At 43.5% G+C, this 24,628-nt stretch overlaps 1 protein-coding gene across 9 annotated transcripts in view; it reads right to left on the reverse strand.

Moving 5' to 3' along the window:
* The window catches only part of huwe1 (HECT, UBA and WWE domain containing E3 ubiquitin protein ligase 1), a 43,694-nt gene that overhangs the window by 13,139 nt on the left and 5,927 nt on the right, over positions 1 to 24,628 (reverse strand). For 4 of the 9 annotated variants that reach the window (XM_030056343.1, XM_030056335.1, XM_030056337.1 and 1 more), the window contains 59 exons: positions 24,296 to 24,348; positions 24,034 to 24,103; positions 23,827 to 23,925; positions 22,770 to 22,976; positions 22,500 to 22,652; positions 22,344 to 22,406; positions 22,107 to 22,184; positions 21,958 to 22,008; positions 21,682 to 21,850; positions 21,498 to 21,598; positions 21,121 to 21,271; positions 20,887 to 21,014; positions 20,646 to 20,786; positions 20,425 to 20,530; positions 20,163 to 20,270; positions 19,951 to 20,052; positions 19,732 to 19,812; positions 19,351 to 19,457; positions 18,696 to 18,888; positions 18,514 to 18,605; positions 18,158 to 18,378; positions 17,967 to 18,024; positions 17,674 to 17,850; positions 17,340 to 17,585; positions 16,841 to 16,974; positions 16,652 to 16,764; positions 16,357 to 16,539; positions 13,817 to 14,033; positions 13,602 to 13,724; positions 13,224 to 13,461; positions 12,734 to 13,081; positions 12,283 to 12,339; positions 11,768 to 11,887; positions 11,579 to 11,674; positions 11,162 to 11,431; positions 10,831 to 10,983; positions 10,587 to 10,714; positions 10,337 to 10,418; positions 9,329 to 9,505; positions 9,016 to 9,166; positions 8,519 to 8,919; positions 8,133 to 8,328; positions 7,836 to 8,003; positions 7,573 to 7,721; positions 7,411 to 7,477; positions 7,049 to 7,272; positions 6,691 to 6,902; positions 5,947 to 6,129; positions 5,682 to 5,854; positions 5,451 to 5,590; positions 5,265 to 5,340; positions 5,046 to 5,144; positions 4,783 to 4,910; positions 4,513 to 4,672; positions 4,088 to 4,316; positions 3,785 to 3,963; positions 2,321 to 2,410; positions 1,297 to 1,457; positions 1,136 to 1,178 (listed from right to left, as the gene is read on the reverse strand). In XM_030056343.1, the coding sequence (XP_029912203.1) occupies positions 1,136 to 1,178; positions 1,297 to 1,457; positions 2,321 to 2,410; positions 3,785 to 3,963; positions 4,088 to 4,316; positions 4,513 to 4,672; positions 4,783 to 4,910; positions 5,046 to 5,144; positions 5,265 to 5,340; positions 5,451 to 5,590; positions 5,682 to 5,854; positions 5,947 to 6,129; positions 6,691 to 6,902; positions 7,049 to 7,272; positions 7,411 to 7,477; positions 7,573 to 7,721; positions 7,836 to 8,003; positions 8,133 to 8,328; positions 8,519 to 8,919; positions 9,016 to 9,166; positions 9,329 to 9,505; positions 10,337 to 10,418; positions 10,587 to 10,714; positions 10,831 to 10,983; positions 11,162 to 11,431; positions 11,579 to 11,674; positions 11,768 to 11,887; positions 12,283 to 12,339; positions 12,734 to 13,081; positions 13,224 to 13,461; positions 13,602 to 13,724; positions 13,817 to 14,033; positions 16,357 to 16,539; positions 16,652 to 16,764; positions 16,841 to 16,974; positions 17,340 to 17,585; positions 17,674 to 17,850; positions 17,967 to 18,024; positions 18,158 to 18,378; positions 18,514 to 18,605; positions 18,696 to 18,888; positions 19,351 to 19,457; positions 19,732 to 19,812; positions 19,951 to 20,052; positions 20,163 to 20,270; positions 20,425 to 20,530; positions 20,646 to 20,786; positions 20,887 to 21,014; positions 21,121 to 21,271; positions 21,498 to 21,598; positions 21,682 to 21,850; positions 21,958 to 22,008; positions 22,107 to 22,184; positions 22,344 to 22,406; positions 22,500 to 22,652; positions 22,770 to 22,976; positions 23,827 to 23,925; positions 24,034 to 24,078 (8,545 nt within the window). In that variant the 5' untranslated portion in view covers positions 24,079 to 24,103; positions 24,296 to 24,348. The remainder of the gene's footprint in view (positions 1 to 1,135; positions 1,179 to 1,296; positions 1,458 to 2,320; positions 2,411 to 3,784; positions 3,964 to 4,087; positions 4,317 to 4,512; positions 4,673 to 4,782; positions 4,911 to 5,045; positions 5,145 to 5,264; positions 5,341 to 5,450; positions 5,591 to 5,681; positions 5,855 to 5,946; positions 6,130 to 6,690; positions 6,903 to 7,048; positions 7,273 to 7,410; positions 7,478 to 7,572; positions 7,722 to 7,835; positions 8,004 to 8,132; positions 8,329 to 8,518; positions 8,920 to 9,015; positions 9,167 to 9,328; positions 9,506 to 10,336; positions 10,419 to 10,586; positions 10,715 to 10,830; positions 10,984 to 11,161; positions 11,432 to 11,578; positions 11,675 to 11,767; positions 11,888 to 12,282; positions 12,340 to 12,733; positions 13,082 to 13,223; positions 13,462 to 13,601; positions 13,725 to 13,816; positions 14,034 to 16,356; positions 16,540 to 16,651; positions 16,765 to 16,840; positions 16,975 to 17,339; positions 17,586 to 17,673; positions 17,851 to 17,966; positions 18,025 to 18,157; positions 18,379 to 18,513; positions 18,606 to 18,695; positions 18,889 to 19,350; positions 19,458 to 19,731; positions 19,813 to 19,950; positions 20,053 to 20,162; positions 20,271 to 20,424; positions 20,531 to 20,645; positions 20,787 to 20,886; positions 21,015 to 21,120; positions 21,272 to 21,497; positions 21,599 to 21,681; positions 21,851 to 21,957; positions 22,009 to 22,106; positions 22,185 to 22,343; positions 22,407 to 22,499; positions 22,653 to 22,769; positions 22,977 to 23,826; positions 23,926 to 24,033; positions 24,104 to 24,295; positions 24,349 to 24,628) is intronic. The other 5 variants (XM_030056341.1, XM_030056338.1, XM_030056339.1 and 2 more) reach the window with 5 other exon arrangements.

Genomic DNA, 24,628 nt, shown 5'->3' on the forward strand with positions numbered 1-24,628 from the left:
GGTCACCATTGCTGAGAAAAAATATTACCATCACAGTCACACAGGTGCCCCTGTGTTTTTTATGCATTTCACACACAGCAATTTTTACCCGCACATGCATGTAAAATGCTCACACTGCAGTGTGAAAAGCCCTTCTTTGTCACTGCCAGTTTGACTGACTGCAACACTGGTGTGGGGATATGTGTGAGAGAGAGGCTGCACTGACCCCGTTGTAGTCAGTGCTCAGTTTACTTTGTCATTTGCTAAGCAATAGTTTAAAACACAAGCGCACACACACACACATTAAAAGTCCTGACAACTAACATAACAAAACAAACAATTACATTTTATGTGCTTATCAAATAAAAAAAAAAAATTAACATTTCCTAAGGTAACACAGTGATCTGACATCCAGAATGAACAATAGATTAATAAATTATGTGGGAAAATAAAAATGGTTTCCAAACTCTTTCAAAGTGGTGCTGTTCAAAAGTAAAATATTGTAACAAAGTGTGTGCCAACCTGCACAGGACAAATAATAGGCTGATGATTAGTTTCAACAGAAGCACAAATATGAAGTCAAAGGCTTACACTGAGGAAGGCAGTAAGTTGTATAGTTATCTCCTGAACGGGGTGCACAATCCTGATCCCCAACAACAACACAACTTACTACCTCACCACAGTACAACCAGAAAAATACAACATGGTTTCGAGTAAAAACACATAAGACAACATTGTATTGTACCAGGACTAAGAGTGTAAATAGGTAGCATCAGGTACTTCACTGGCAGCAATAAGTACTCAGATTTTCAATGTGATAATCCATTGAGCCGCTCTGAAATTAACATGGATATCCAGTGGATGTACAGTGGATATGTAATGGAGACCGGATATCCACTGTAGCAGATGAGGATTCCAAGCTGCTATGGCGATACCATAAGAAAGACAGTAGACTGTATAGTTATCTCCCAGATCTGGTGTGATCCTAAAACTATACAAACTACTACCTCATCCCACAGCACGCTCTGTTGGTTGTTTGCCTCTGGATGCCCACCACCGAGATGGAGTTGATTCCAGACAAAAAGGTTCAGAGTCTAGGTATTTCACCAATGAGTACACAGATACAAAGTAAAAAAAAAATACAAGATGACAGTACCTGCAGTGTTCTCTGTACCGTTCACTGTTCCCAATCCAGAACCCTGTTGACAAAAAAAGTTACAGTCACCAAAAAAGAATACAGAATACAGCCACAAAATTAACACATTTGTTTAAATTGTCCTCCTTCCGCATTGCCCACAAGCATATGTATCTCCTGACCTGCAGACTCTGCTCCCTGGCCTCTTCTGCTCCAGATGCCCTCCTCTCATTCTGCTTAGCCTCCTCCTCCTCAGCCAGTTGTCTCCTCCTCTTCTCCCGGCGCTCTTCAAGCTCCTCATCTCGCAGACTCTCTAGATGCTGCAGGATGGGTACCTTCACCACTAAAAGCAGATGAAGACATCAGGAATGAGTCGTGGGTTGTAGTTGTCTTGAGTTGCAATGAGTCCTCACATGTGATTATCAAACACTTGTGACAAAGATATGTAATGGTGAAAGGATATTTTCTACTTAAACTCATACTTTATACAACAAACTTAGAGGTCCAAAATGACATCAGTTCACTGACTATAACACACACACACACACACACACACACACACACACACACTACTTGAATTAAGAAAGATCAAATATTCATTTCTAAAATGCCGAAAGCATCTTTTTCTCCATTGTGTTCTGTGAAAAAAGTTTTCATATCGGCACATATGCACCACTACCGATATATCTGTGAGAGGCCAATATAGGAGGATAATTATTGGTTGGGCTCCAGTTGCAGTATTGGCAAGTTTTGGTGTGTTAGAATGACTTAATCATGGTCTGGGGATATAATATTTCACTGAATTAATGCATCTGCAAAGGAAGCAGGAAGCAGTGGCCAGACAGAAACTGTCAGTGGCTACAGGCCAGTTACAAGTGATGCATCTAAACAGTTTAATTCAGCTCAGAAATGTGATTCTGGAGTTTTCATGCAGGAAACCGATCACCAAAATACAGTGTCGGGCATCCAAGTTCAATTTATTTATAGCTATTTAATCGCTGTTTACAGTCTCAAAGCACTTAACAGTCCCACACTTTATAAAGACCAAAACAGGGCTTCAAGTTCAAGTGCATCAATTCAATACAACATGCCTGCTTAAAATGCATCAAAAGTGCACTGAATTGATAATTCTGTATAGGGAAATGTATCAAATCAGTCTCTGAAGGAGAGATGCACACTCCATAACTTAAGTCTTAAAAAGCTTACCTGCTACACAGTCATGCATGCTCTCAGCATCCAGCACTTTACACTCATCTGTCCATCTTGTTAAAGCAGTGGGAATGCTAGAGAGGGTGCCTAAAGGGACAGAACAGAACATTTAGGAAATAAACCTGGTACAAATCTAACAAAGTAAATTCCTTCATGTTTATACTAACAGGACTTGACAGTGTGACTTGGACATGCAAATAAAAATGACAAAGAATGCATTAAAAAAATAAAGTAAAATAAAATTAGGGGCGCCTGTGCAAGTGTTTCCCCATACATAAAGTTTATAAGGGTGGCTCAAATAGATTTTTTTTGTTCAAAAAGTTAAAATGTAAAAGGGTTATGACTGTTCAAATTCAATGAAATTTCCATGGGTCCATGCAATTATTTTTGCTGGTGCAAACCAAACAGGAACAGCCCCTCCCCGTTCCATCCTGTGGCAGCCAACGGAATAACAACTGTCACACAATGAGAGAAAATATGCAAGCAACAGTGCTATTAAAGCATCAGCGCCATTAAATTGTTACTACAGAGTACCGGGTAAAGGAAATGTCATTCAGTGCCATGCTGGCTTTGATCACTTCGATATATGTCATTAACGACAAGCCGCCTCCATACGCGGCTCATCTTCTGCTGAATTGTGGATGAAAAAAATCCAAGACATGAGTTGTGTGGGAGACTCTGCTAAAAGTCAGAGCAGACAGGGAGAGAGACAGACAAAGAGAGGCAAGCTGAGAGACCGAAAAGTTTAGGGCGTCTGTGTGTGTGTGTGTGGTAAAGAGAGCTGGAGGGAAAAGTAAGGTAAGCAAAATAAAGTAATTTGTGAGTAAACAATAAAACAAGGTGGAGAATTAACTACAAGAATTAAAATGGTAAAATAAGAAAAAAAACCTACTAGGGACAGCCTTATGTATTTCAATATATCTGACTGCAAACCACTGAATTATATTCAGTGAGCTAATCAATAATTATAATTTTTTTAACATTACATGAATGAATCGCGTTACCAAAAGTATCGCAAACTTTTCCAGGTGATAAACACACTATCAGGTCCTTGACATGCTGTAAAACTGTATGTATGATGCATCATCCTTTTTTATTTGCCTTCATAGCCTAATTGTTTTTAGGCAACACACTGGCTGCTCATCGGTTCAAAAAATTGTCCATGTTGTCAGCTAGCTAGGAAGACTGCTCCAATTCTACAGACTGCTACAATTCTTGTGGCTTTTCCCAGGGCATCGTGGTCAGTGATGGGTGTACAAATAGCGCCTGCAGTGCATTATAACTTTCCATCATCTGCTATTGATAATGTGTTGATGCAGCCATTCAAGGATGCACCTGTCTCCATGCTGGGACCCACAGTTTTAAAATAACTGCTCTAAGTTATAGAGCTGCATACACAAATATGCTCCTGAAAGGTCAGCCTTAAGCCCTGATTATTTATCATCCTTAAGTGATTCTTACCTGCTTGTCCCCCAGTGCTGCTCTGCTCATGAAAGAAGTCATCCAACAACTCATCATCAGAGCGAGCAATGATGTGCACATCTTCATTCCCTACCAAAAGGCGGGCGCGGCCCCGAGACTGCAGAGGCAGAGAGCTGGACAACTGTAAGATGTCTGCTGCAGCACTTGGGCCCAACAGTCTAAGGGGGGGAGGTAAAAGAGGAACAGACATATTCATCAGCTTTCAAGTTAACAGACCTTCGGTAAAACAGATGCTGGCATTACATTGTATCGAACACAGCCTCCAAAAGAGCATGCCATCACCTCTGCAGGATGAGTGGGGGGTTGGGCTGGCGGTTGCCAGGGTAATGGACGTGGATGGTGTGTCCAGTATTGGCAGTGAGCTGTCGCAGCGTTCGCTGGCTGCGACCCATGCCCTGTGCCAGGCGGCTGCTGGTGCCTGCTGCCCCCAGGGTAAGAGAACCATGGTCAGCATGGCGCACCATCAGTGGGTGGGAGCTGGGGATGTTGCCTGGGGAGGGAGGGATGTCAGCTGATGGAAGAACACAACAGAAAACAGCAGGCCGACATTAAGGGGACAGCTCAGGTACAAGCCTGGGTCGTTATTGTTTACAGTAACAGAAGAACCTGAAAATCTTAAATTTATTTTGTGCAGTTTTAGGAATCTCTTGTTATTAGCCTCGTTTCTCTTGAAACACTAGTAATAAGGAGAACTAGAGCTTGCTCACCAGTGGTGGAGAACATGTTGTCAAACTCTATGATGAGGTCATCATCTCTGTCAAACCTCTCGAAGCGGATGTGGGGTGCAGCATTGATGTCAGGAAAGTCTTCATCCAGCTCCATCTCTGAACCTTCATCATCATCATCCTCATCTCCTTCTTCGTCATCCTGGAGAGAAAGTCATAGCTGTAAGACAAATCCAAATCCCCACCCGAGCTGTGCTGAGGCTAAATCCTACCCAAGACTTGTTTACTGAACTCCGTCTTCATCCGACATACCTGGTCCTCCTCTTCTTCCTCCTCCTCCTCCTCCTCTTCATCCTGGCTGTCCTCGTCATCATTGCTGCCACTAGAATCTTCCTCCTGTGTGTGCTCCTCATCTTCTGGTTCCAGAATATTCATAGAGTCTGACGGCAGAAAGAAACACAACCAGCCCTTACTTGCAGAACGTAAGTAAATGTAAGAGTCAAAATGAACAATTGGTAACAACTGTGAGGTTATTTTGTATGATCAACACACCAAGTTCTATTATGCCATCTTACCTTCCCGGTTGGCCTGCAGAGTGGATGCCTGGCTAATATTGGAGGGAGCCTCATCCATCAACACATCCTCCTGCGATTCATCCTCGCCGCTGCGTCCCACTGATTGACAAGACAGGCAACAAATTAGACAATAGTATTATGCTTCCCTCCATGTGTCCTGTCTGACCTCACAGTCCTCTCTTAGACCAGTGAATCTGGGAATCAAGGGATGTAGCTTACCTATAATGGTGCTGTTGACAGTACCAGCATCTCTCTCCAGCAGCTCATCAATCAGATCCACTAACTCATTCTCTACCTACAAACCAAGAAATTGAGGAGCAACAGTGAACACACTGAGGATAATTTGTGTTAGGGTAATGGGGTGCAATACCATTTGAACACAGAGGTGTAATACAATCCAGTTACCTGCATCGCCTGCGTACTGAGGACCTCTGGCTGACCAGCAATGACCACTGTGTCTCCCTCTGTCTCTCCATCCATCAGGTCACTGTCTGTGCCCTGCACTCTATGGCTGCCCTCCACTGGCTCAGCCTCACCAGACTCACCTGATAATATAGACCACATATCAGCAAAGGACATATCTGAAATAACTGGATATAAGAGTATATACGCATCTAAGGTGCCTTTCACGGATACCTTGGTCCTGAGTGTTGCTGTTGCTGTCCCTGGCTGTGCCCACTGTGTCATGTTCAGCTTTGTTTTTGCTCGAGCCTCCCTTGCCCCCGAACAAACTGCTGGGCTGGTTTACAATACGGGACAGAGTCTCCAGAGGCTTCAGGGCAGCATTCACTGTGTTGGCCATGTTGGGACTGAACACACAAAGATGAATGGTACCATTTATTTATTTTATATTCTGAATTTTACCAAAAATTAATTTCCAGTCAAACTGAGTATGGTGTACCTGGACAAATCCAAGCTGTGAGGCACACGGGCCAAGTCGTTGACCAGGCCTTTTTTCAGAAACAGGCGAATGATGTTATTCATGCCATTGTGCTGTGTCTTGGCTGCTGCAGTGCTGTAGAAACTTGAGGTGGAAGGACACGACTCCATGATGGTGCTGATGATGCACATCACTGCTTGAAGCCTGAGGTGCAGAATAAAGAAACAACAAAACAATTGAGCTTGTACTGAATTTTTCATATGGCTAATTCACAATTGTTGACAGCTTTGCCGTCTTGCCTTTATAAGACGTTTACGTTAACAATACACTGTGTGCTGTAGTGTGCTGAATGAGACAATTCTAGTAAAAAGTAAACAAAAAGGAAGTGCTCTGCTCTTTGTGATCTTGTGAAATTAACTTTAATAACACACATTTGGAGACAGAGCTCTCTCAGATTTAGCAGGTGACTGCTGAAAAACATGAGCGGTGCCTACTCAGGTACATGCATTAACTTGTTACTACAGTATTTGTAATATCTAATTTTCAATATAAACAAAATAATAACTACAATGAAACTTAAAAGGAACAAATTTTCTTAAACTAATTAAAAACAAAATCTACTCTTCTATGAATTAACAGGGTTTACTAATATCAGTAGAAATATTAGGTGTTACAGAACTGACAGAACTGAGTTGGAACAAACAGAATTGTGACTTTTTGGTAAGCTGTTTCTTTCACCCAGCCACAGTGGCAGGTCCACCTTACCTGGCATGTTTTTCAGCACCTTCTGCCATTGCTAGTGCCCTACTGAGAGCAGCCTTCACCTCATTGACCAGTGCCACCTGAGCATCAGTGCCTGTGCCGGCAGCAGCCAGGCTGGCTAGGAAAAGGCGTGCCAAAGCTGGGGTGTCCTTGTCCTCTGAATTCTGGGTGTGGGGCAGCAAGTGATCAAGCACAAAAGCCAGAACACTGCAATCCTGCAAGACATATACAAGGAAGTCGGTAGAAACACATCAATATTACTTCTCATAATGCAAAAAGAAAAAAAAAAAAAAATCAATGATAAAACTAACCCATTGACAATATATTCGAAAGGCTAGTGAAGTTTTATTGAACCACTCACCTCCTTAATGAGCTCAGACTGTCCAGCAGTGTAACAGTAAGAGGCAATCAGAGTGGCAATTCCTACATATGAGCGCACTAGCTCAGCCAGCAGTCTTAGGATGGTGGAGGTTGGCATCAGAGGTTTGCTAGCCTTTACTTTAGCTGCTTTAGCCTCCTCTGAGCTGGCACCCTTTTCTCCTTCCTGCTCCTTCTTTTCCTCCCGCATTTCTTCAGGTGTTGAGGCTGAATTGGGTGAAGACAGTAAAAATATAACAAAATAGTAGGGCCAAACAGATATGGTGTGATGGACATTTTTTTTTTTGTTTAAAATCATTTTAATGAAGAAATTTGAATCGTCAATGTTGACAGAATCATTCTCACCCTCTCCTTGTGGAGTGCCAGACTGGGAAGACTCAGCCACACCTCCATCAGCAGCGAACACTTGAGCCTGTGAGGGAGGGATAAATTTCCATTATGACTGACTACTATGTACACTACATACAGGAGCAACACAAATGGGCACAACTCATCAGAGAGACTCACATTGATATGGAAGGCAGACTGGGAGTCAAAGTCGCTGCCCTGCCGAGTGAGTCTGTACTGATGGTAAACATCATCACCAACATCCTGTAGGATCTGGCACAGGTCCTGACCCCCGGGCACTGTCACTGCACGTTCCTCTGGACGCTCAGCTGTACCACATACACATGCGACATATTCAATTTACAGAAAATATGAACCTGAAAACATGACACTGACATGAGAAATATGACATGACAATGTTCAACATTTTAACTATGTCTTACGCTCTTCAGGTGCATGGTAGGCAGCAAGAGCATTGAGCATGTCATAGATGACCTCCTTGATGGTGTCAGGGATAGGGGGCAGAGGGGACAGTTTAAGAGGAGTGGTCTTCACCAGCTGCACAGCATTAGGCCCCTTGATTCGCAGGTTCTCAAACTCATCATCAGAGGCTGGGGAGAAAGGATTGGATTGGAGAATGAGGACTGTGGGGAAAAACATCCACAAGCCCAAACACTTCTATTTGGAAGGTTTGGAATATTTTCAAAATTTAAATCTCAAGTCTAAGCTTGCAAATTCACCTGTGCCAGCTCCACGGGGTGCAGGAAGAGCAATGCGGACACAACTGTTGGCAGTTTCAGTAAAGCAATCAGGGTTACGGCAGGCAGCAGGGCCAAGGACACGCAAAATGTAGTTTATCTCCCTGGAACCAAGGCTTCCTGACACCACACCTGAGGTGGTGCTACCTGCTCCACTGGTCACTGCTGACCTCACCACCTAAAGGGTCAAATTGTCAGGTAAATATAAATATAAATATATATATATATATATATATATATATATATATATATATATATATATATATATATATATTTTAGCAATCACTAGTACTGATGAAAGACAACATGCTCACATTATTTCAACACACTGTGAATGCATTTTAAGACCAAACGGAAATCCCTCTAACCTTCTCCATGGTGTGCCTTAGTGTGGCTGGATCCTCTATGATGTGTCTGAACAGCAGGGTAACAAGTGGGGTGAAGCCATTGAAGCCTGAGCCCTGCGTCAATCCTAGGATCATCCGTGTGCTCTTCAGCTCGGCAAACATCATAGCATAGTGGTGAGTACGTGTCAAGCGCAGACAGAGACGCAGTGTGGCATGGAGGGTGTCTGGGTCAACTGGCACACTAATCATGCTGACACAGGCTCGGATCAGAACAGTGGTCATGTCCTCAGTTAGGCCTTGCACCACAATATCAGAACCCAGGGAGTGGTCAGTCTCCAGGGAGGATGAGGGGCCAGAAGATGTCTCCTTCAGCTGGCTAGAATCATCCTTTGGGGCGCCCATCTCCACTGCTGCCACAGAATCTGTTTTTTTTTTAAACAGTTACACAGGTTATTTCAAAATACAAATTCAAAGATGTATGCTCATTTTGACATATTTAGTGACTGTGGTTATATTACCTGAGTCAGTCTGTGTCTCCTCTGCCTTGCTCCTGTCTCCCTCCTCTCTCTCAGAATCAGTTATGCTGCCAGTCTTGGCAGGCTTTGGTATGCGAGGCACTCTCTGGACAGTCAGCATGACTGGCCTCCTGTTACCTGTCTCCTCATTCACCTGCCACGCAGAAAAGATGGAATGGTTCATCAGATAGAGTAGTCCAGTAATCTTTACTTAAACATACAATTTAAGTAAGAGGACATATGATTTTCTTCGTTTTTAGAGTGTTCTTATAGAACTGAAACAAAGAACAAAAAAGACGATGCTGTTTGTTTATACCTGCACCATTGTGTTGAACTGCACAGTGTATCTCCTGCGTCCAGCTGTGAACCGGACACTGCTCTCCCCTGCCCTCCACGCCGAATCAATGGTACTATTGTTGGATGCACTGTAACTGCACCAGCGGCCTGAGCGGTCATCAAACCATCGCCAGTTATTACCGTTAGGCTGTAGGTACTGTAGGCAGACGGAGAGAGCACAGAGAAAAAATATATAGTTAGCTATAGGGCTGGCCAATATACTGTTATTATATCAATATTGCGATATAAGATTATACATTGTCTAGGATTTCATAATATTGTGATACAACCTAAGTTTTATCTTTTCCTGGTTTTGCAGACTGGATTACTGTAAAGATTGCAATTTTCTGAACTTATTTAACTGTGCTACATGTTGTATTATTTGCCTCTACCTGCTAAGTCATCATACCCATATTGCTAATGTTTATTTTATTTTAGTTTTTTTCTTTGAAGAAACGATGATCATTACTACAATATCATCAAGACATTGTAGTAAAAATATAGGATATTTGATTTTGTCCAGGCTGAGTTAATCAAAAAACACTTCGCATCCACTTTATCAGTTATACCTTCCCATTTACACATACAGCTCACTCCTCCGGAAAAAAACAATTCATGCATAGGCAAACAGCTCACTCCTTTAGATAATTAGTCATGTAGAGGGGCATAATGGCTTTTATTCACTTAAACTATAGAGCACAGTTTGACTTTTGATTGTTCTACAGCCCTGCTTCTTTCTCTGCAGTCGTAATTCTATTAGTTTAGAGTATGGAAGTTTTAATTGAAACCTGCTCATGGCTGCCCTATGGCTTGAATGAAAATGTGTTTACTTTTGGGATTTCATATTTGCACATCATTGCCTATTCCAGTGCTAGTAGTTAGCCGTACCTAATAACAGTATATACTGAGTTCAAGTGGAATAGCCACGAGTTTAATGATTTTAATTTACTACTTTACTGTGATACTACTTTACTAGGTTGATTTCTACCTTGTTCATTTGTGCTCTGCGCTTGGAGGAGACTGCCATCTTCTCATAGAAATCAATGATCAACAGTACTGGGGTAATCCATCTGCAAAAAAACAGGACAAAAGCAATATTACATGACTTATGAAAAAGTACTGCAGGTTTTGATATTAGTGCTAGTGTGCCATGTGAAAAATTATCCTTGATTCTACTAGAATCCCAATGTGTCTGTTGTGCATTTTAAGAGTGGTGCGTAGGGCAGTGCAGGGCTCACTTTGGTGTCTGGATATCCTTCTGTTCTTTGGCAGCCTGCAAACAGGGCTGCACCACCTCAAGTAGCTTAATCAGCAAATCGAGAATCCCACTGTTCTCCACCACTATGGCACAAAACAGTTTCAGCTCCTTCAGGAACAGAAGAAAAACAGCACAAATGTGACGTGAGTTCTTGAACCATTGTGATAGAGAGATTTCATTCTCAGTGAGTATTATAACACTGATAATTGCGTTTGTGTTTTTACCTCAAAAAGCAATGTGAGCAGCAGAATTCGAGTTGCCAGTTTAGAGGCCTGGGGCAGTGTGGCCATCTGTCTGGTCCACTCAGACACTGTCTTTGTGTCACTGGTGGTCAGGGGCACAGCCGCTTTGATCAGTACATCTGCTGCATCCCACACCTACACACAATGTATACACCATCAAGCTGGTACAAGCATTCATGTTCTACACAACAACATCATTATTATTATTATTAGGACCCAGTACATCAGGGACTAGCCTTCTTATACTTAAATATTAGAAACACAAAGCCACACACTATCATTTGAGAAACGTGACATGTAACCATCCACTGACCTGGTGGACAACTTGGCCAAGCATGAGGTCTCTGAATTCTGGGCCGCTCCTCTTGATTGCTGTCATCAGCAGGTCACAGAGCCGATAGACTGTATCAGGCAGCTCATCCAACAGATGGAAACAGCCAGGCAGCATAGAGTCAGTGAAGGCATGCAGCTCCTGGGGGTCCAGTGGTTCAGCCTCCATGAAGCGCTCCAAGCAGCGGGCCTCCTCCTCTTCTGCCCGCTCCCTGGCTCGCCTGTCATCTTCCTCACGTCGACGAGCTGCCTCCTGAGGGTGACGGAGGGAAAGAGACAGAAAATGTGAATAGCTGGTCGCCTTGGTGCTGTTATTCACTCACAAGGTTTCATTCACCAACACGTGGTTCAGAGTGCATGTTTGTTTCTGTATGTAACGTGAGCTGTGGGAACTGCACACCTCAGGTGAGTCTGAGCGCTGCTCCATGCTGACCTCTTGCCCCAGTGACATGGCAATGGCCCTCATCATCTGGTCCTCTTCAGACATTGTAAGGTCCTAGAGACACCAGGCATGAGCAACACTATTAGCTACCTGCTTTTGGCTTGTGTAGGATAGGAATAGATAAGGTGTGTGTTTATGTAGCCTTACCCTGACAGCTCCACTAAGAGGAGGAGGGTGTGTAAGCAGGTACTCTGTGGCTTGCTCCATGGTACTGGTGTTAAGCAGGGCTTCCATTGCGTGCTCTCTAGAGAAACCCATGTCCATCAGCTAGAGCGACATAGGACACAGAAGAGAGAGCAGTAACATTACATGAGTAAGAAAAGAGGTGGTCAAGAGTGAGGGATGAATGAAAAGAACTGAGGATGATGAAACCCAGTGGATATGGGCTGGAAAAAAGTCAAAGGACAAGAAGATGCCAAAGATATTACAATGCTTGAGAAAACACACTCTGACCCACATAGCAACTTATCAAACCTCTACCCCTTCTACCACTGTCCTGTTACTCAACCTCAAAAATATTTGAATCCCACTGATTAAAAAAATGTCAGTCCTTTTCTTGCTAAATTAATCCTCCCTTTTCACAGTCTCCACTCTAATCTTTGCTCCCTCCCTCTCTCCACCTCTGCTTTCATTTCTCCCCCTCTCCCTGATGGCTCTTATACCTGCTGGAGCTGTTGCTGGCGGACCTGTGGGTGCCTCCCTCTCCCTCTGCCTCTTCCCTGTTACAAAATGGTGGCCCAGGATTCAGTTCATGCAGAATAGGGGGGAGAAGACCGGTAAACACAGCAGCTCTGTTTTAGTTTCTTGCTTACATGGCCACCTAAGGCATCCAATTATGCAATTAACCTGTGCTGTCAATACTACCTGCAGTAATGATGCAGTAAGCTGGCAATATTGAGAGGGCTGCATGAACAAATAACAGCTGGCAAGTACAACAAGCTGTCAAACTACAAACAATACCAAACCACCGAAGTCCAGAAACAAAGAAAAAATATTAGGTGAATAAAATCTTCACTCTGCACTCATCTCAAAGACCAGACCCCAAGTGATGGTATAATAATGTGAAAATACAGGACACTTAATGTGCAACAATTTGCCAACTTCCCCCCATACCTGTGTGAGCTGAGCCTGGTTGACCTGAGGCTCACGACGGGGAGCGGTGGTGGCACAGTCATCAGTAGATCCTCCTGCTGATCCTCCAGAAGCTGTTCCTGCCACTGGCGGTCCCTCTCCAGCTGTTGCGGCAGGTCCAGGGGCTCCGCTGGGGGCCACAGACCCTGTGGAGGCCCCCTCCTCCTCTGGACGCACCGTGCCCTCCCTTTCCTTGGCCAAGCGCTCCTGGATAACAGGCTCCCCTCTCAGGATGTGGCAGAGGATGGCCAACATGGACTCAGCCATCCTGCCACCATACACCTTTAGGGGCTTCCTGTTCCATAGGCTGCGGATGCAGTTGAATGCCGCCTTAAGGAAGGAGAGAGTGTTGCAACAATATAAGACCAAACACATGCATGTCATGTCCCCCACTCCTCTAAGTAACTTGCTCATAAACCATGAGCATGCTCATATAAATCCCCTAGAGATACAGTCAGTGTCTACTACTTACCTTCTGGGTGACAATGAGGAACCGCAGTGCGCTGAACTGGGGCATGGTGGGGGTGACTCCAGGCACTTTAGCTGGCAGTGAGTGGGGGGAGTCTAGCACAGTGCTAGGGTTCACCATTTTCTCAACCAGCATTAGCCAGGCATCCAGAAACTCCCCTGTGCCATCTGGCAGATCAGCATGCTCCAGCCCCTCAGACACAGGCACCTTACCACCCATGGACAGGGCCCAATTAAATGTTCTGCACAGAGAGGGACCAACAAGGTCAATACAACTGTTGATCAAAAACATTTGGTGTATTATGGGTATTTACAAGCTAACTAAGACAGAATATTGTCCTGAATCTTGATGTCACTGCAGAGTGTTTGGCAGTAGACTCACTCAAATAGGGCATCATGTCCTCCTGAACAGAAAAACTTTTGCAGCATGAGATGGTATGGGTACTTCCTCTCATCGAACAGCATGGGAGATGTGAAGCCAACTGAGCAGATGAAGAAAGTCAGCCTGCAACGAGAAACACACAAACCACCTTTGCTCTCTGTAAACAATCGAGATATTAACAATGCCAACAGGTAATAGGGCTGAAATATTGTTACCTAAAGCGTGGGGTGGGTGTGTAGGGTGGGGGCTGCCAACTCAGACCCTTGGTGAGGAGCTTGGTGAGGGAGGAGGCTGTGGCCCTGGCAGCAGGCGTGGGGGTAGTGCCTGTGCTTGTGGCATGGTGAGAGCGCCGTTGGCGCACTGGGGAGCCCACACACAATTTGACCAGCAGGCCAAAAAGCTCAGCCAGAGCCCTGCCAAGGCGGGATGAGGCTGGAAGAAAACACGGAGAGGGTTTTTTTGAGAGGGAGAAAACATAAAACTGTTACTGCAAAGCCAATAATTGTAACAACTGTCCAATGCTGAATAACAGAGGTGATAGTTATTAAACAAGAAAAAGCTAAATTTTCAGGAGAAAATTTGCATGTGCTTGCTCTAGCTTGTAGTAATAGGTGATAGAATGAGAAAGAGTAGATAACAAGGCATAAGGTCAAAGAAAAGCTAAAAAACAGAGGAAGTGGTTGTAATAGAAGGGGCTGAAGTTGTGAGTCAACTTCAATTATTCTTTATTTATTGTTGTGGAGAAATTCATCTTCTGCGTTTAAACCGTCCTATGTATGAGGTCCTGCTCTGGACAGGATTCAAACCCAGGGCCTGCTTAATGTGAGGGGGCTGTACTAACCACTGAGCCACCAGTGGAAGTCCCGTCACTGTTGAACTGAGAAAGAACAGCAGCATAGACCATGGAAATAGTCAGAGCTGCACTCATTAGGGAGCCGACTGAAAGCTACAAAAAAAGGGTCAAATTGTCAAAACCATCCCTCTTTGGAGCCACATTACCTCATCAAACTTGAACACATGGTGGCAAGTGTAAATGAATGAGTCACAAGAATTCAGACCATCACCCACTGTCTTAAGTAGTGTGTGAAAGAGATTTTTTTTTTTTTTTAAGTATAACAGCTATCAAAAAAATGAAGAGCACCAATACTGTGGCAAGTACAATGAACATTTTACAATTTTGAATGGAATTCATATTTGAATGTATGAAAGATGAGAAAATGTTCTGAATCAGCTGAAAATTCCTGAAAATGGCTGGATTTAACAGGGCCAAAAAAAAAGGGACATTTAAAAATTGAGTGAAAAAACTAAATACCACCAAAAAGCTGACTATAAGCAGCTTAAGTTGGAATATGGTGAACATTTTAAATTTTGTATGGTGCTGATAGCTTAAACGGTGGAGAGGTAGTTCATGTTTCCACCAACATGGGGGCACGGCCCGCCTCCCCTAAGAGAAACAAAACGTTCTATGTTATTTACCTAAATTATGTGCTTTCCTTTTTTCAGCTCAGTGTGAGTATCTACTGCATTTTCCTGTCATTTCTGGCCACGATAGCTTGTCTTCTCTTCTCTGAACTAAAGAACTCCAAAGCACACAAGGACACTCAGAGGTTGACAACAAGCACACCTAAGCACCCAATTACATTTAGCTTTCAACAGGAAGATGTCCAGCTTTAACTGGCAAGGTTTTTTTCCCTTTGCAAATGAATGTGTGCAAGAGGTCACACAATTCACAAAATGGATCATCTAGTCGCGCTTTTTTAAAAATCAGCCTCCATCAGTGAATCAATCCCATTCAGTGAACGAGAACGAAAGCGCTGCGGATTTTCACTTGTTTACAGAGTGAACAAAATCACGCAGTTTGAATTGTTTCAGTCTACCCAACACTGTCAAACGAGAATGCATATGCTCTCCGAATGAGATGAGCTACAAAGCACAATGTACACAGAAGAGGCAGTGCTCAGACAGTCACTAGGCTGAGAACTGGTCGGCAAATCAAATCAAATCTCACAGCGGCAAGTAATGAAATTGCTGCAAAACAAGTAATTTTTTAATGTGGACCTCTTGTAACTAAAAATGATAGTTGAAGGCACAGAATTAATCTAGCATTACTGTTTTACCATTATTACATTGAGGCTCGGGTTGTAATGTCTTTAGGTTTAGTTTGGTTACTTAAACACTGAATGTCTCAGTGTTAAGAGGCAACATAAGCACATAGTTGGTGGCAGGACCATTGAACAGACTAATGACCAAATCATTTTGGTGAACAGACTGAAATTAATTGAATCTTCAAACTGAATCTTCTTCTGTTCTGTTTTTCACCCAGGGTGCAGCTTAGCACCTCCAAACACTCACACACAGAAAAGTCTATGAATGGAGCAGAAGAGAAACTGGTAAGGTGACGATGTTACTCTAGTTGACAACAACTTGTTACGTTAGTGTAAGTGCAATAAAAACCTCCCAACAAGAGTCATTTATTAATGTAATCCGTCTAACACCAAAGATGGTCAGGTGTCAACCCCAAACGTCTGAAATTTCACCCAACCTGAATCTGGTGACAGTGGCAATGATGCTACAAGCTCTTGCCTTATTGTATTTAATAAGATTGGCATCCACCGCACACCTACATCCTGATATTTGTTGCTTTGCTGAAGCAAGCACACCAATGACAGTGAGTTCCCAAATATTTTCCAAATTCTGCACGTCTCAAGTTATATAAACCAAGGAGCACCGATTCTATACAGGTGTATCTACTCACCAGAGAGTAGTGGCTTAATCTGTTTAATGCGGGTTGCCATTGCTGGGGTAAGTTTGGACTTGGCTTTAGGGTCAGTGGCAGTGGGCTCATCTGTCTCCATGGGGGCTAGACTGTCCCCGTCTAGGCCCATGCCCTCCAGCAGGCCCCCAGCTGATGAATCAACAGATACTGCTTCAGACTCAGCTATGGAAAGTGGAGGAAAAAAACGTTGGGACAGTGACAAATGTTAGAACTCAACCAGGAGTATGGATGGAGACTGTAGTTTTGGTTGGATAAAGTCAAATGGATTCATTACCAGCTCTCCTGGAGCCAGAGGCTGTGGCTGCTACATTACTGCCAGATGGCTTCTCCTCCTTGGGCACCAATTTCTGCATGTCAGCCTGGCCAAACTCACAACCTGGAGGCAGACTGTTGGACACAAACATGAGTGGTTTACAGCTGAATGCAGAGTGAAAAGAATGAGGAAAGCAGTAAAGAGACTCACCTGTTGGGTGTGCAAAGGGACAGCAGCACAGTGCTCTCCCACACCAGAGAACAGTAGAGCTGGCTCAGCTTGTTAAGGACACTGAGACCCAACTGGGAGCCCCACTGGTTGACTGAGATGGCCCTGATCTCACTCTGCTCAAAAGGACAAGGAACAAACACATTCAGGGACCCAGAAACCAATTATCAAAGAACCAAGAGCAAGGATCAAATTCTCCTTTACATTAATTTATCTGTAGAGCCAATATGAATAGTATGAAAGGTAATGTAACAGACAAGTACAGCACAATTGTCCATATATCATGACATAATTATCCAAATAAAAGCTCTTCTTAAAGCAAAAGAGAAATTGACCCTGAACAGGTTGAGAAGCAAAACTGAATCTATAACCAAAATTAGTCAGGTGAGTTACTTTGTGGATAAAAAACTATAGTAATTGCAGTAAAGCATAAATATACTGACTAAAAGTATTTAGTACTTCAAAGAAAACATCCATTTACCTGTCCTACCCTGCATGTATGGACAAACATCAGAATGTAGGCATGCGCTGCGGTAAGAGCATGTAGGAGTGGTGTAGCACGGGCTGACAGTGTAGCATCGGTGACATGGCCAGCATTGGCCAGCTCTCTGAGCAGGACAGATCCCCCGGGCACCTCAATAGGGCGATGGAGAGGCTCCAGGGCAGTCAGGATACTGTCCAGCTGGCAAAGACCCTCCTGGAGCACCTTGGGCTCATGAGAAAGGGTCTAGTGGGAAAGAGAGGGGGAGACTGTTTCATTCTCAATACAGCAAACCAAAGTGAGAAACGCACTGATGATCTATATTTTATCTCACCAGTATAGACTTGCAGACACCAGCTACAGCTTGGCAAGCAGCAGAGGTAGGGAAGTCTATGGGCAAGTTGGGCAGGCCCAGGATAGAGACTAGGGGTAGCAGCCCCTTCTGATTGACAAACTCCTGACAGTGGTCATCGGTGGTGTTGTTGCTCAGTATAGACTCCACAAACTTCATCTGAAAACCACATGCATCCCAAATTAAAGGCTCAACTGATAATTTAAGTGCACTTTTACTTACAACTCTGTTAATTTAACAATTAAGAAAAAAATTATCAAATCATTAACACTCACCACATTCAAAATATAATCCATTAGTGGAATGGGTATCCGCTCTTCAGTGCCAACCACCCTGTAAGAAATCATAAATGATCAAAATTACAACTATCAAATAAAATATTTGATTTTAGATAAATTAACTGAAAACTAAAACTCAGTAATGACTGGTTGTTCTACTCTACTGTGTTATGAACTCAGCGTCATACAGTTCAAGTGGCACTGACTGTCTGTTGCTCTCTGGCTCCCCCTGCTGCTGGCTGAACGTGTGGAGGGCCTCCTCCTCCTCCTCATCTTCACTTGAGGCCTCCTCAGCAGCGTGGCTAGAGCGCGCTGGGGGCACAGCCACAGTGCCATCTGCCTTCTGGATAGACGGCTTCTGGCATATATACTCAGGGGCTCGGCCTAGGTTGCAGATTTCCTCCAGCAACTGTAATGTAAATTCATCATTAATTACCTTGTCAGACTGCCAACTGATCATCTGACCAGCGTAAGCCATTTCTATTGTTTTTTAAATATATATACAATAAATGAATAAATAAATGAATAATATTAGGTACTCTACCTTAATGATGGCAGTGGTGGCATCAGTCTTCAGAGTGGGTTGGTGCCTCATGAGCTCATCCACTGCACTGCCCAAGTTTGACGCAGTGTCACCTGTAAGCACACATAGATCATCTTAGCCACATTACCTCAAACAGGTTCCACAGCACTATGGCATGAAGATACACACACAGTCCATCTCACCCAATGGGTCAGAGCTGCGCCGCCGTCGCATGGCAGGCAGGTAGTCAGGTGACAAAAGCACCTTGAAGAGGCGCTCAAAGGGTTGGCACTGAACGAAGGAGTGCAAGCCTCTTGCATTCAGACACAGGGCACTGAACACATTAGGGAGGGAACCCAACACCTCACGGGTAGCAGGAACCTGCAGAGAGAAACACTGTGAGAGAGAGAATAGGCAGAAAGGGGGTGGGGTGGGTGGGTGAGAGTGAATGGGTTAACTGAGGGAGAAGAGCAGGGGAGCCAAAAGGTTAAGACAATGAAGATCATGAAGATCAGAACATAAGTGTCAAAGAGAAACAAAGTAATAACTTCAGTAAGTGTTGGACAGAGGAATTACAAAATCAAGGGGAGAAATCAAAGTAAAGATGGAAAGGCAGATGCCAACGAATAGGCCACTGGTAATGCAGTACAGAGAGCCAAATGAAAGAGAATATGACAATTAAACATATCAAATGTGTGTGTGTTGGGGTGGTAAGAAAAAACATGTGGGATAGAATGAACTGTCAAAGAGAGAGAACAAAGAGGGCGATAAAGAGACACCGAGAAAGAAACACAGCACGAGGGGAGGGAGTGTGTGTGTGTGTGTGTGTGTGTGTGGGGGGGGTTCTGGCAGACTCACGTCTTTGATGAGAAGGGCATGCAGCATGACATCAGTGAGACCGTTATCCTGTAGGGAGGAGAGCAGGGACGGCTCCTGGAACACAAACACCGTCACAACCTCCGTTGCTAGACGCCGTAGGGAGAGACAAGGGAGGGAGGAAAACAGACAAAGGGAAAACAGGATACATTTAAAATCACAACATCTAAATTGACAGGGTTTCAATAGCCTTCATAAAAGTGATATCAGGATGTTATATTTTGGTCCCTTTCCGTGCACAACAGGCAACAATATATCATAACTCCTTTTATGCGGAGCAACTCTGAAAATTAGTGCTAGAACTGAACTTGGTCAAGAAAGTGTTTTATATGGACCTTTGCTGATATGGTCCTATATACTCACCTAACAGGAAGAGCGAAGGGCCATAATATTCTGCATTACTGATGATGTGCTTGAGTGAGGTAGGCAAGGACCCATCCATTACTTGTGAGAGAAAAGGAAAGAGAGGGTGTACACGCACAGAGACAGAAGTTAGCCAACATACATCCAGAGCCTACACTGCAAAAATTTGCATAATGAAATGTATGGGGGTACAGAAGCGAGAGGATGCCAATAGCTCACCATGGCGGATACCATCAGAAAAGGCAGGGTCCTGGATGGCTTTCTTCAAGAAGTTAAGCATTGACTTCAACAGAGCTGCCCTCTGTGGGATACACTGCATACCTATGAGGAGAGAAAATGATACAGTATACTAATTTTGTTTGTATGCAAGACTGTGTGTGTGTGTTTGCGTGTGCGTGTGTGTGTGTGTGTGTGTGTGTGCGCACATGCACCTGCACGTGGTGGGTTGGCAGTGCTGCTCTGTGCTCGGTGGTCCACCTCTGGTCTGGAACCAGAAGATGTTGATGGGCCAGGGCTGCTTTCCATGGCAACTTCTGACACTGAGCAAACAAAATGTTGGTCAAATCAAAAACAGTGGCTGAGTTTTGAAGATACCTATAATGACATACAGCCCTACTAAGCTTAAATTTTAATTTTTTGTGCGCCTTCCAAAACATAAGAATGTTCTGGAGGGCAAAAGGAATAATGACTCACTGTCCATGTCTGTGTCCATGTCCTCAGACTCCACAGCCGCACTGGGCCTCTGGATCTTTGGCTTTATGACAAAAGGGCACTCTTTCCTCGACAAGTCCACCTCATGCTGCACACAGAAAGATAGATGGAGAGAGGGGTGAGTGAGTCCAGAGCTTTGGCGCAGGTTCCAGTGACTCTAGCTTGGAGTGCTGTGTCAGATGCTGTGAGAGTGCATAACCAACCTCTAGTCGGCAGATGAAGATGGAAAGGCCGCTGTGGGACTGAAAGGCAGCCATGTCCAGGTTGGTGATGAGGTCTACAACCCGCACTGCTCGTGTCACAAAGGTGATCTGGTCCTGTTCGTCACCAAGGAACTTGATCACCTAGACAAGTGAAAGAAGACATGAAGCAGATTAAAATGAATGTTTTTTAATACAAAAGGATTACCACTGGTAGCAATTTATAAGTAAAATATAGACATACTTTGAGCAGGGCTTCCATCATGCCACATGAGACCAGTGCCTCCCCTCCAGCATCATAGCTGGCTAGGTGGTAGAGGAAGGAGAAGAGCGCAGTGGCAAATTGGTGTGGGTAGGGCTCCATCAGAGGGTCTGGGAAATAAGTGTCACAAGTTAAAATTTGCTTCCTTTTGAATAGAACTGGCTTGTTTTTTCAGTGATATCCACTGGAGAATTGAGCTGAAGTTTCCTTCCTCACCAATCATTGCTTGTATACAGTTGCGCACCAACACAGGTAAGAAACCATGGTAAGAGGCAGTGCCAGTGCAGTCGATAATGTTGGAAAGCTTGGGTGTCCTCTCCAGATGAACAATTGAAGTTAAAGTGCGCAAAGATGCTGCCTTTATATCCTGAGGAAAAAGAACATCAGATATTCATTAAATAAAAATTATAGACTCAGGACTTGATAAAATGTATGCAACAAGACATGGGAAATATATGACGGAAGGAAATCTTGGTCTGACATGACAGCATTGAATGTTGATGTGGTTTTCACACATACTACTGCTAATGTTCAGACTGCACATGTAATGACACAGTGATGAAGCACTTTCTCACAGAGAGTTGCCTTCTTACCACAAGCTGTTTGTCTGTAATCTGAAGTACATCAACCAGCTCCTCTATCAAGCCATTATACAGAATACTGTTGGCTGACTCCTGGAGTGCATTTGAGTACACTAGAAAGAAACAGAGCAATAACGTCAGCTTAAACTCGATGTAAACCCCCTGTCATTATAGTAGGAGGAATGTTTCTACTCACCCAGTATAGAGATAGCATGCAGTCGGGCCTGCACAGCCTGCAGCCTCTTCTTGTGATTGGAGAAGCCATGGGCCAGTCGAATGTGTGTGAAGAGCAGGGTCTGCTTGTCTTTAGGGATGTTGTACATCACTGTCAGCGACTCCATGATCTCAGACGGGCTCTCTGAAATCTGAGACACACACAGTACAACAACATACAGCAGACGTGTCAGCAGAAGCATCCAGTTGTCATTAGATCCATTATTTGCTATGACAGAACATGACAATTTGACATTACCTTGTCAAGCTGCTCGATGTGAATATAGTGTAGTGTGTTACTACTTGTCTGCTGCAGAAACAAAAAAGGCCAACAAATGGTAAAATTAGCTAAAATTAAGCAGATCTGTCATTGGTATTATGGAGTGCATGGATAAGTGTTTTGCTTACCTTCCTCTCTACCTTGACCTCAGGGCCTGGTTCAGCATAAAACTCAAAGTGCAATGTGGTGGCACTGGGAGGGTACTTCTGTTCATGTGCCAAAGAGAGGGGGGCAGAATGAAGACATTTATGAGAAGTACAAGATTAGTTGTATTTGACAGCTAAAATTATGAAAACGAATCATTCCAAAACAAGGCAATAAGTTGTTTGAGGCATTTGCTGAATATTACAGTGACAAAGGCTTACTGTCATAGGCAGATCTCTGCAGCACTCAGCAAGACCAAAGCCATTCTCCTTTCCTCCCCAGCTCTATAGGAGAGAACAAAAACACTGAACAATACTGCTCACTTGGAAGGGACAACTGACTATATGGCAATAAGAAAATAGTCGAGTTCACCAGACCTCAGCCAGGTGTTGCAGACGGGCCAGTAGAGGAGTCCTCTTGTCAGAGCCTAGTCTTGTGATGTAGTTGGACCGCTTGCTGAACACATAGAGTAGGTTCAGCACAGACAGGACCACCTGCATGTCACATGACGCTAACAAGGTGGTTAAGTGCTGTAAGGGGGGAAATTACAAGGTTCATGTTAATGGGCCAGTTTATTTTCTTCACTTTAACAGGTGCACGCATCAAAATGGAGCAAGGCAATATAGCTGTACTGTGCTCCAGCTTACCTCTATGGAGCTGTACAGATGCCTGGAGAAGCTATACTCAATGAGCAGAGCAGTGAAGTTGAGCACTGCTAACAGCAGGGCTTTGAGCTGCCCGTTCTCTGGACGGTCACACACCAGCAGCCATGTCATGCTCTCAACCGTCTGGCCCGCGTCACACAGAATGCCATCAAAGCGGTCCAGCAGGTCCACCCAGTGATACAGTTCACACTGTTGAGGACAAGTCAATTTACACACTGACCCAGAAAATTAAGAGAACTATATTCCAAACAAAGCTCACAGATTTTCTCCAAAACACAGAGGCACTTCCTATGTAAAAACTTTTTAAGACAGATGATAGCAAGACCACACCAAATATTCAACAGTTTCCACAGCAGACCTGATGAAAAACTCAAAAACTTTTTCCTATTGACAGTCTGAAAACTGGTTTGTGCTTTGTACACAGCTAGACATGGGAAGGCCACAAATAAGTTGTGGCATTCACACTTGCTCTCCTCAAGATGACCTTGCACCTGAACTCCAGCACTTGCGTTACACTGTATGAAAATTTAGCTCTCAAAATTCCAACAAGAATCACTAACTAATTTGGTTTCCACTGTTCAGCCAATCCTGCACAAATAGGCTATGGTGCCATTACATTGTTTCAACTCTCAGGATATACACAACCTCACAGTAAACTTCAACATGCCCAGTCATTATGACAGCATTTAGAACATTCTGACAGCATATGTTCCTTCATAAATGTTTACAAATGAAGCATGAACCACTCATAAGGTTGAAAGGTTTTGTTTTTATTTATTGTTCTAATTGTCTTGTCTTTAATTAACGATCTCTGATATAAGTGCTTTATAAATAAACTTAATGCAATAAATGTGTGAATCACTTTAAAATACATTTTGGTATATTTTGTATGTGGACACATTTGCAAATTGCCCTGATGCTTCCTGATTTCCTCAGAGAATTTGGCGAATTCCCTGATTTCCTCTGTCTGAAATACGCCTCTCAAAAGACCAAATTTCCAGCAAATTAATAGGTTCCCCCTCCCACAACATCGGCTTACCTTGCCAATATTCCAGGTTTTAATATGCTGCAGCTCGACCAGCAGTTGCTCATCGTTGCATGCCTTGAGCTTCTCTATAAGTGTCCTGCAGTCTGCAGGCTGTGTGGTACAGAGAGATAAAGAGAGTGTTAAGGGCAGCCAGGTAGAATACAAGGACCACCTAGCGAATATAGGACTGATTATAGAGCCAGTATTATGCATACTCACAGCTTCTGTGGGGGTTTTCTTTAACTTGCTTCTGTCGACCTTCATTGTCAATACTATCTATTTGTTGCTCCTGTGGAGAAACTGTAAGTCATGCTGCTATTTCTGAAACGATGTGATATGCTGAATTTCAATGCTATATAAAGTCATTACGGTTCAAAATGTATAAAAAAAATTAATACTGCAGTTAGAGTAACTGTATAATGTGACATTAATGGTAATATTTCTTTAGCTATTTACATCCAACTTAAAATATGACACTTACAGTAAGTAAGTTGGTGACTTAACCCACTTAACAGCATGTTCCATTCACGTTACCTGCAAAATAACAGATTACAATAACTTATGGTGCAGCGTATTAAAAGTAAATATTGACAGCTCAACATGAGACACCTCAAACCACAACACATATTCAAAATAAAGTATAAAGAAAGTTGTGCAATAGCATATAAATTCTGGACAAGGGTTCAAAGGCATCAAAATGACAAATACAAAAAAAAAAAAAAAAAAAAATCAACACAAGTATAACAGCAATAACGCAGCTTCACAATGTTGCCCAAGGAATAAACACACATGCATACTGTTAGGTATGACACAA

This window comes from Myripristis murdjan, chromosome 7 (assembly GCF_902150065.1).
Source record: "Myripristis murdjan chromosome 7, fMyrMur1.1, whole genome shotgun sequence".
Lineage (NCBI taxonomy): Eukaryota > Metazoa > Chordata > Actinopteri > Holocentriformes > Holocentridae > Myripristis > Myripristis murdjan.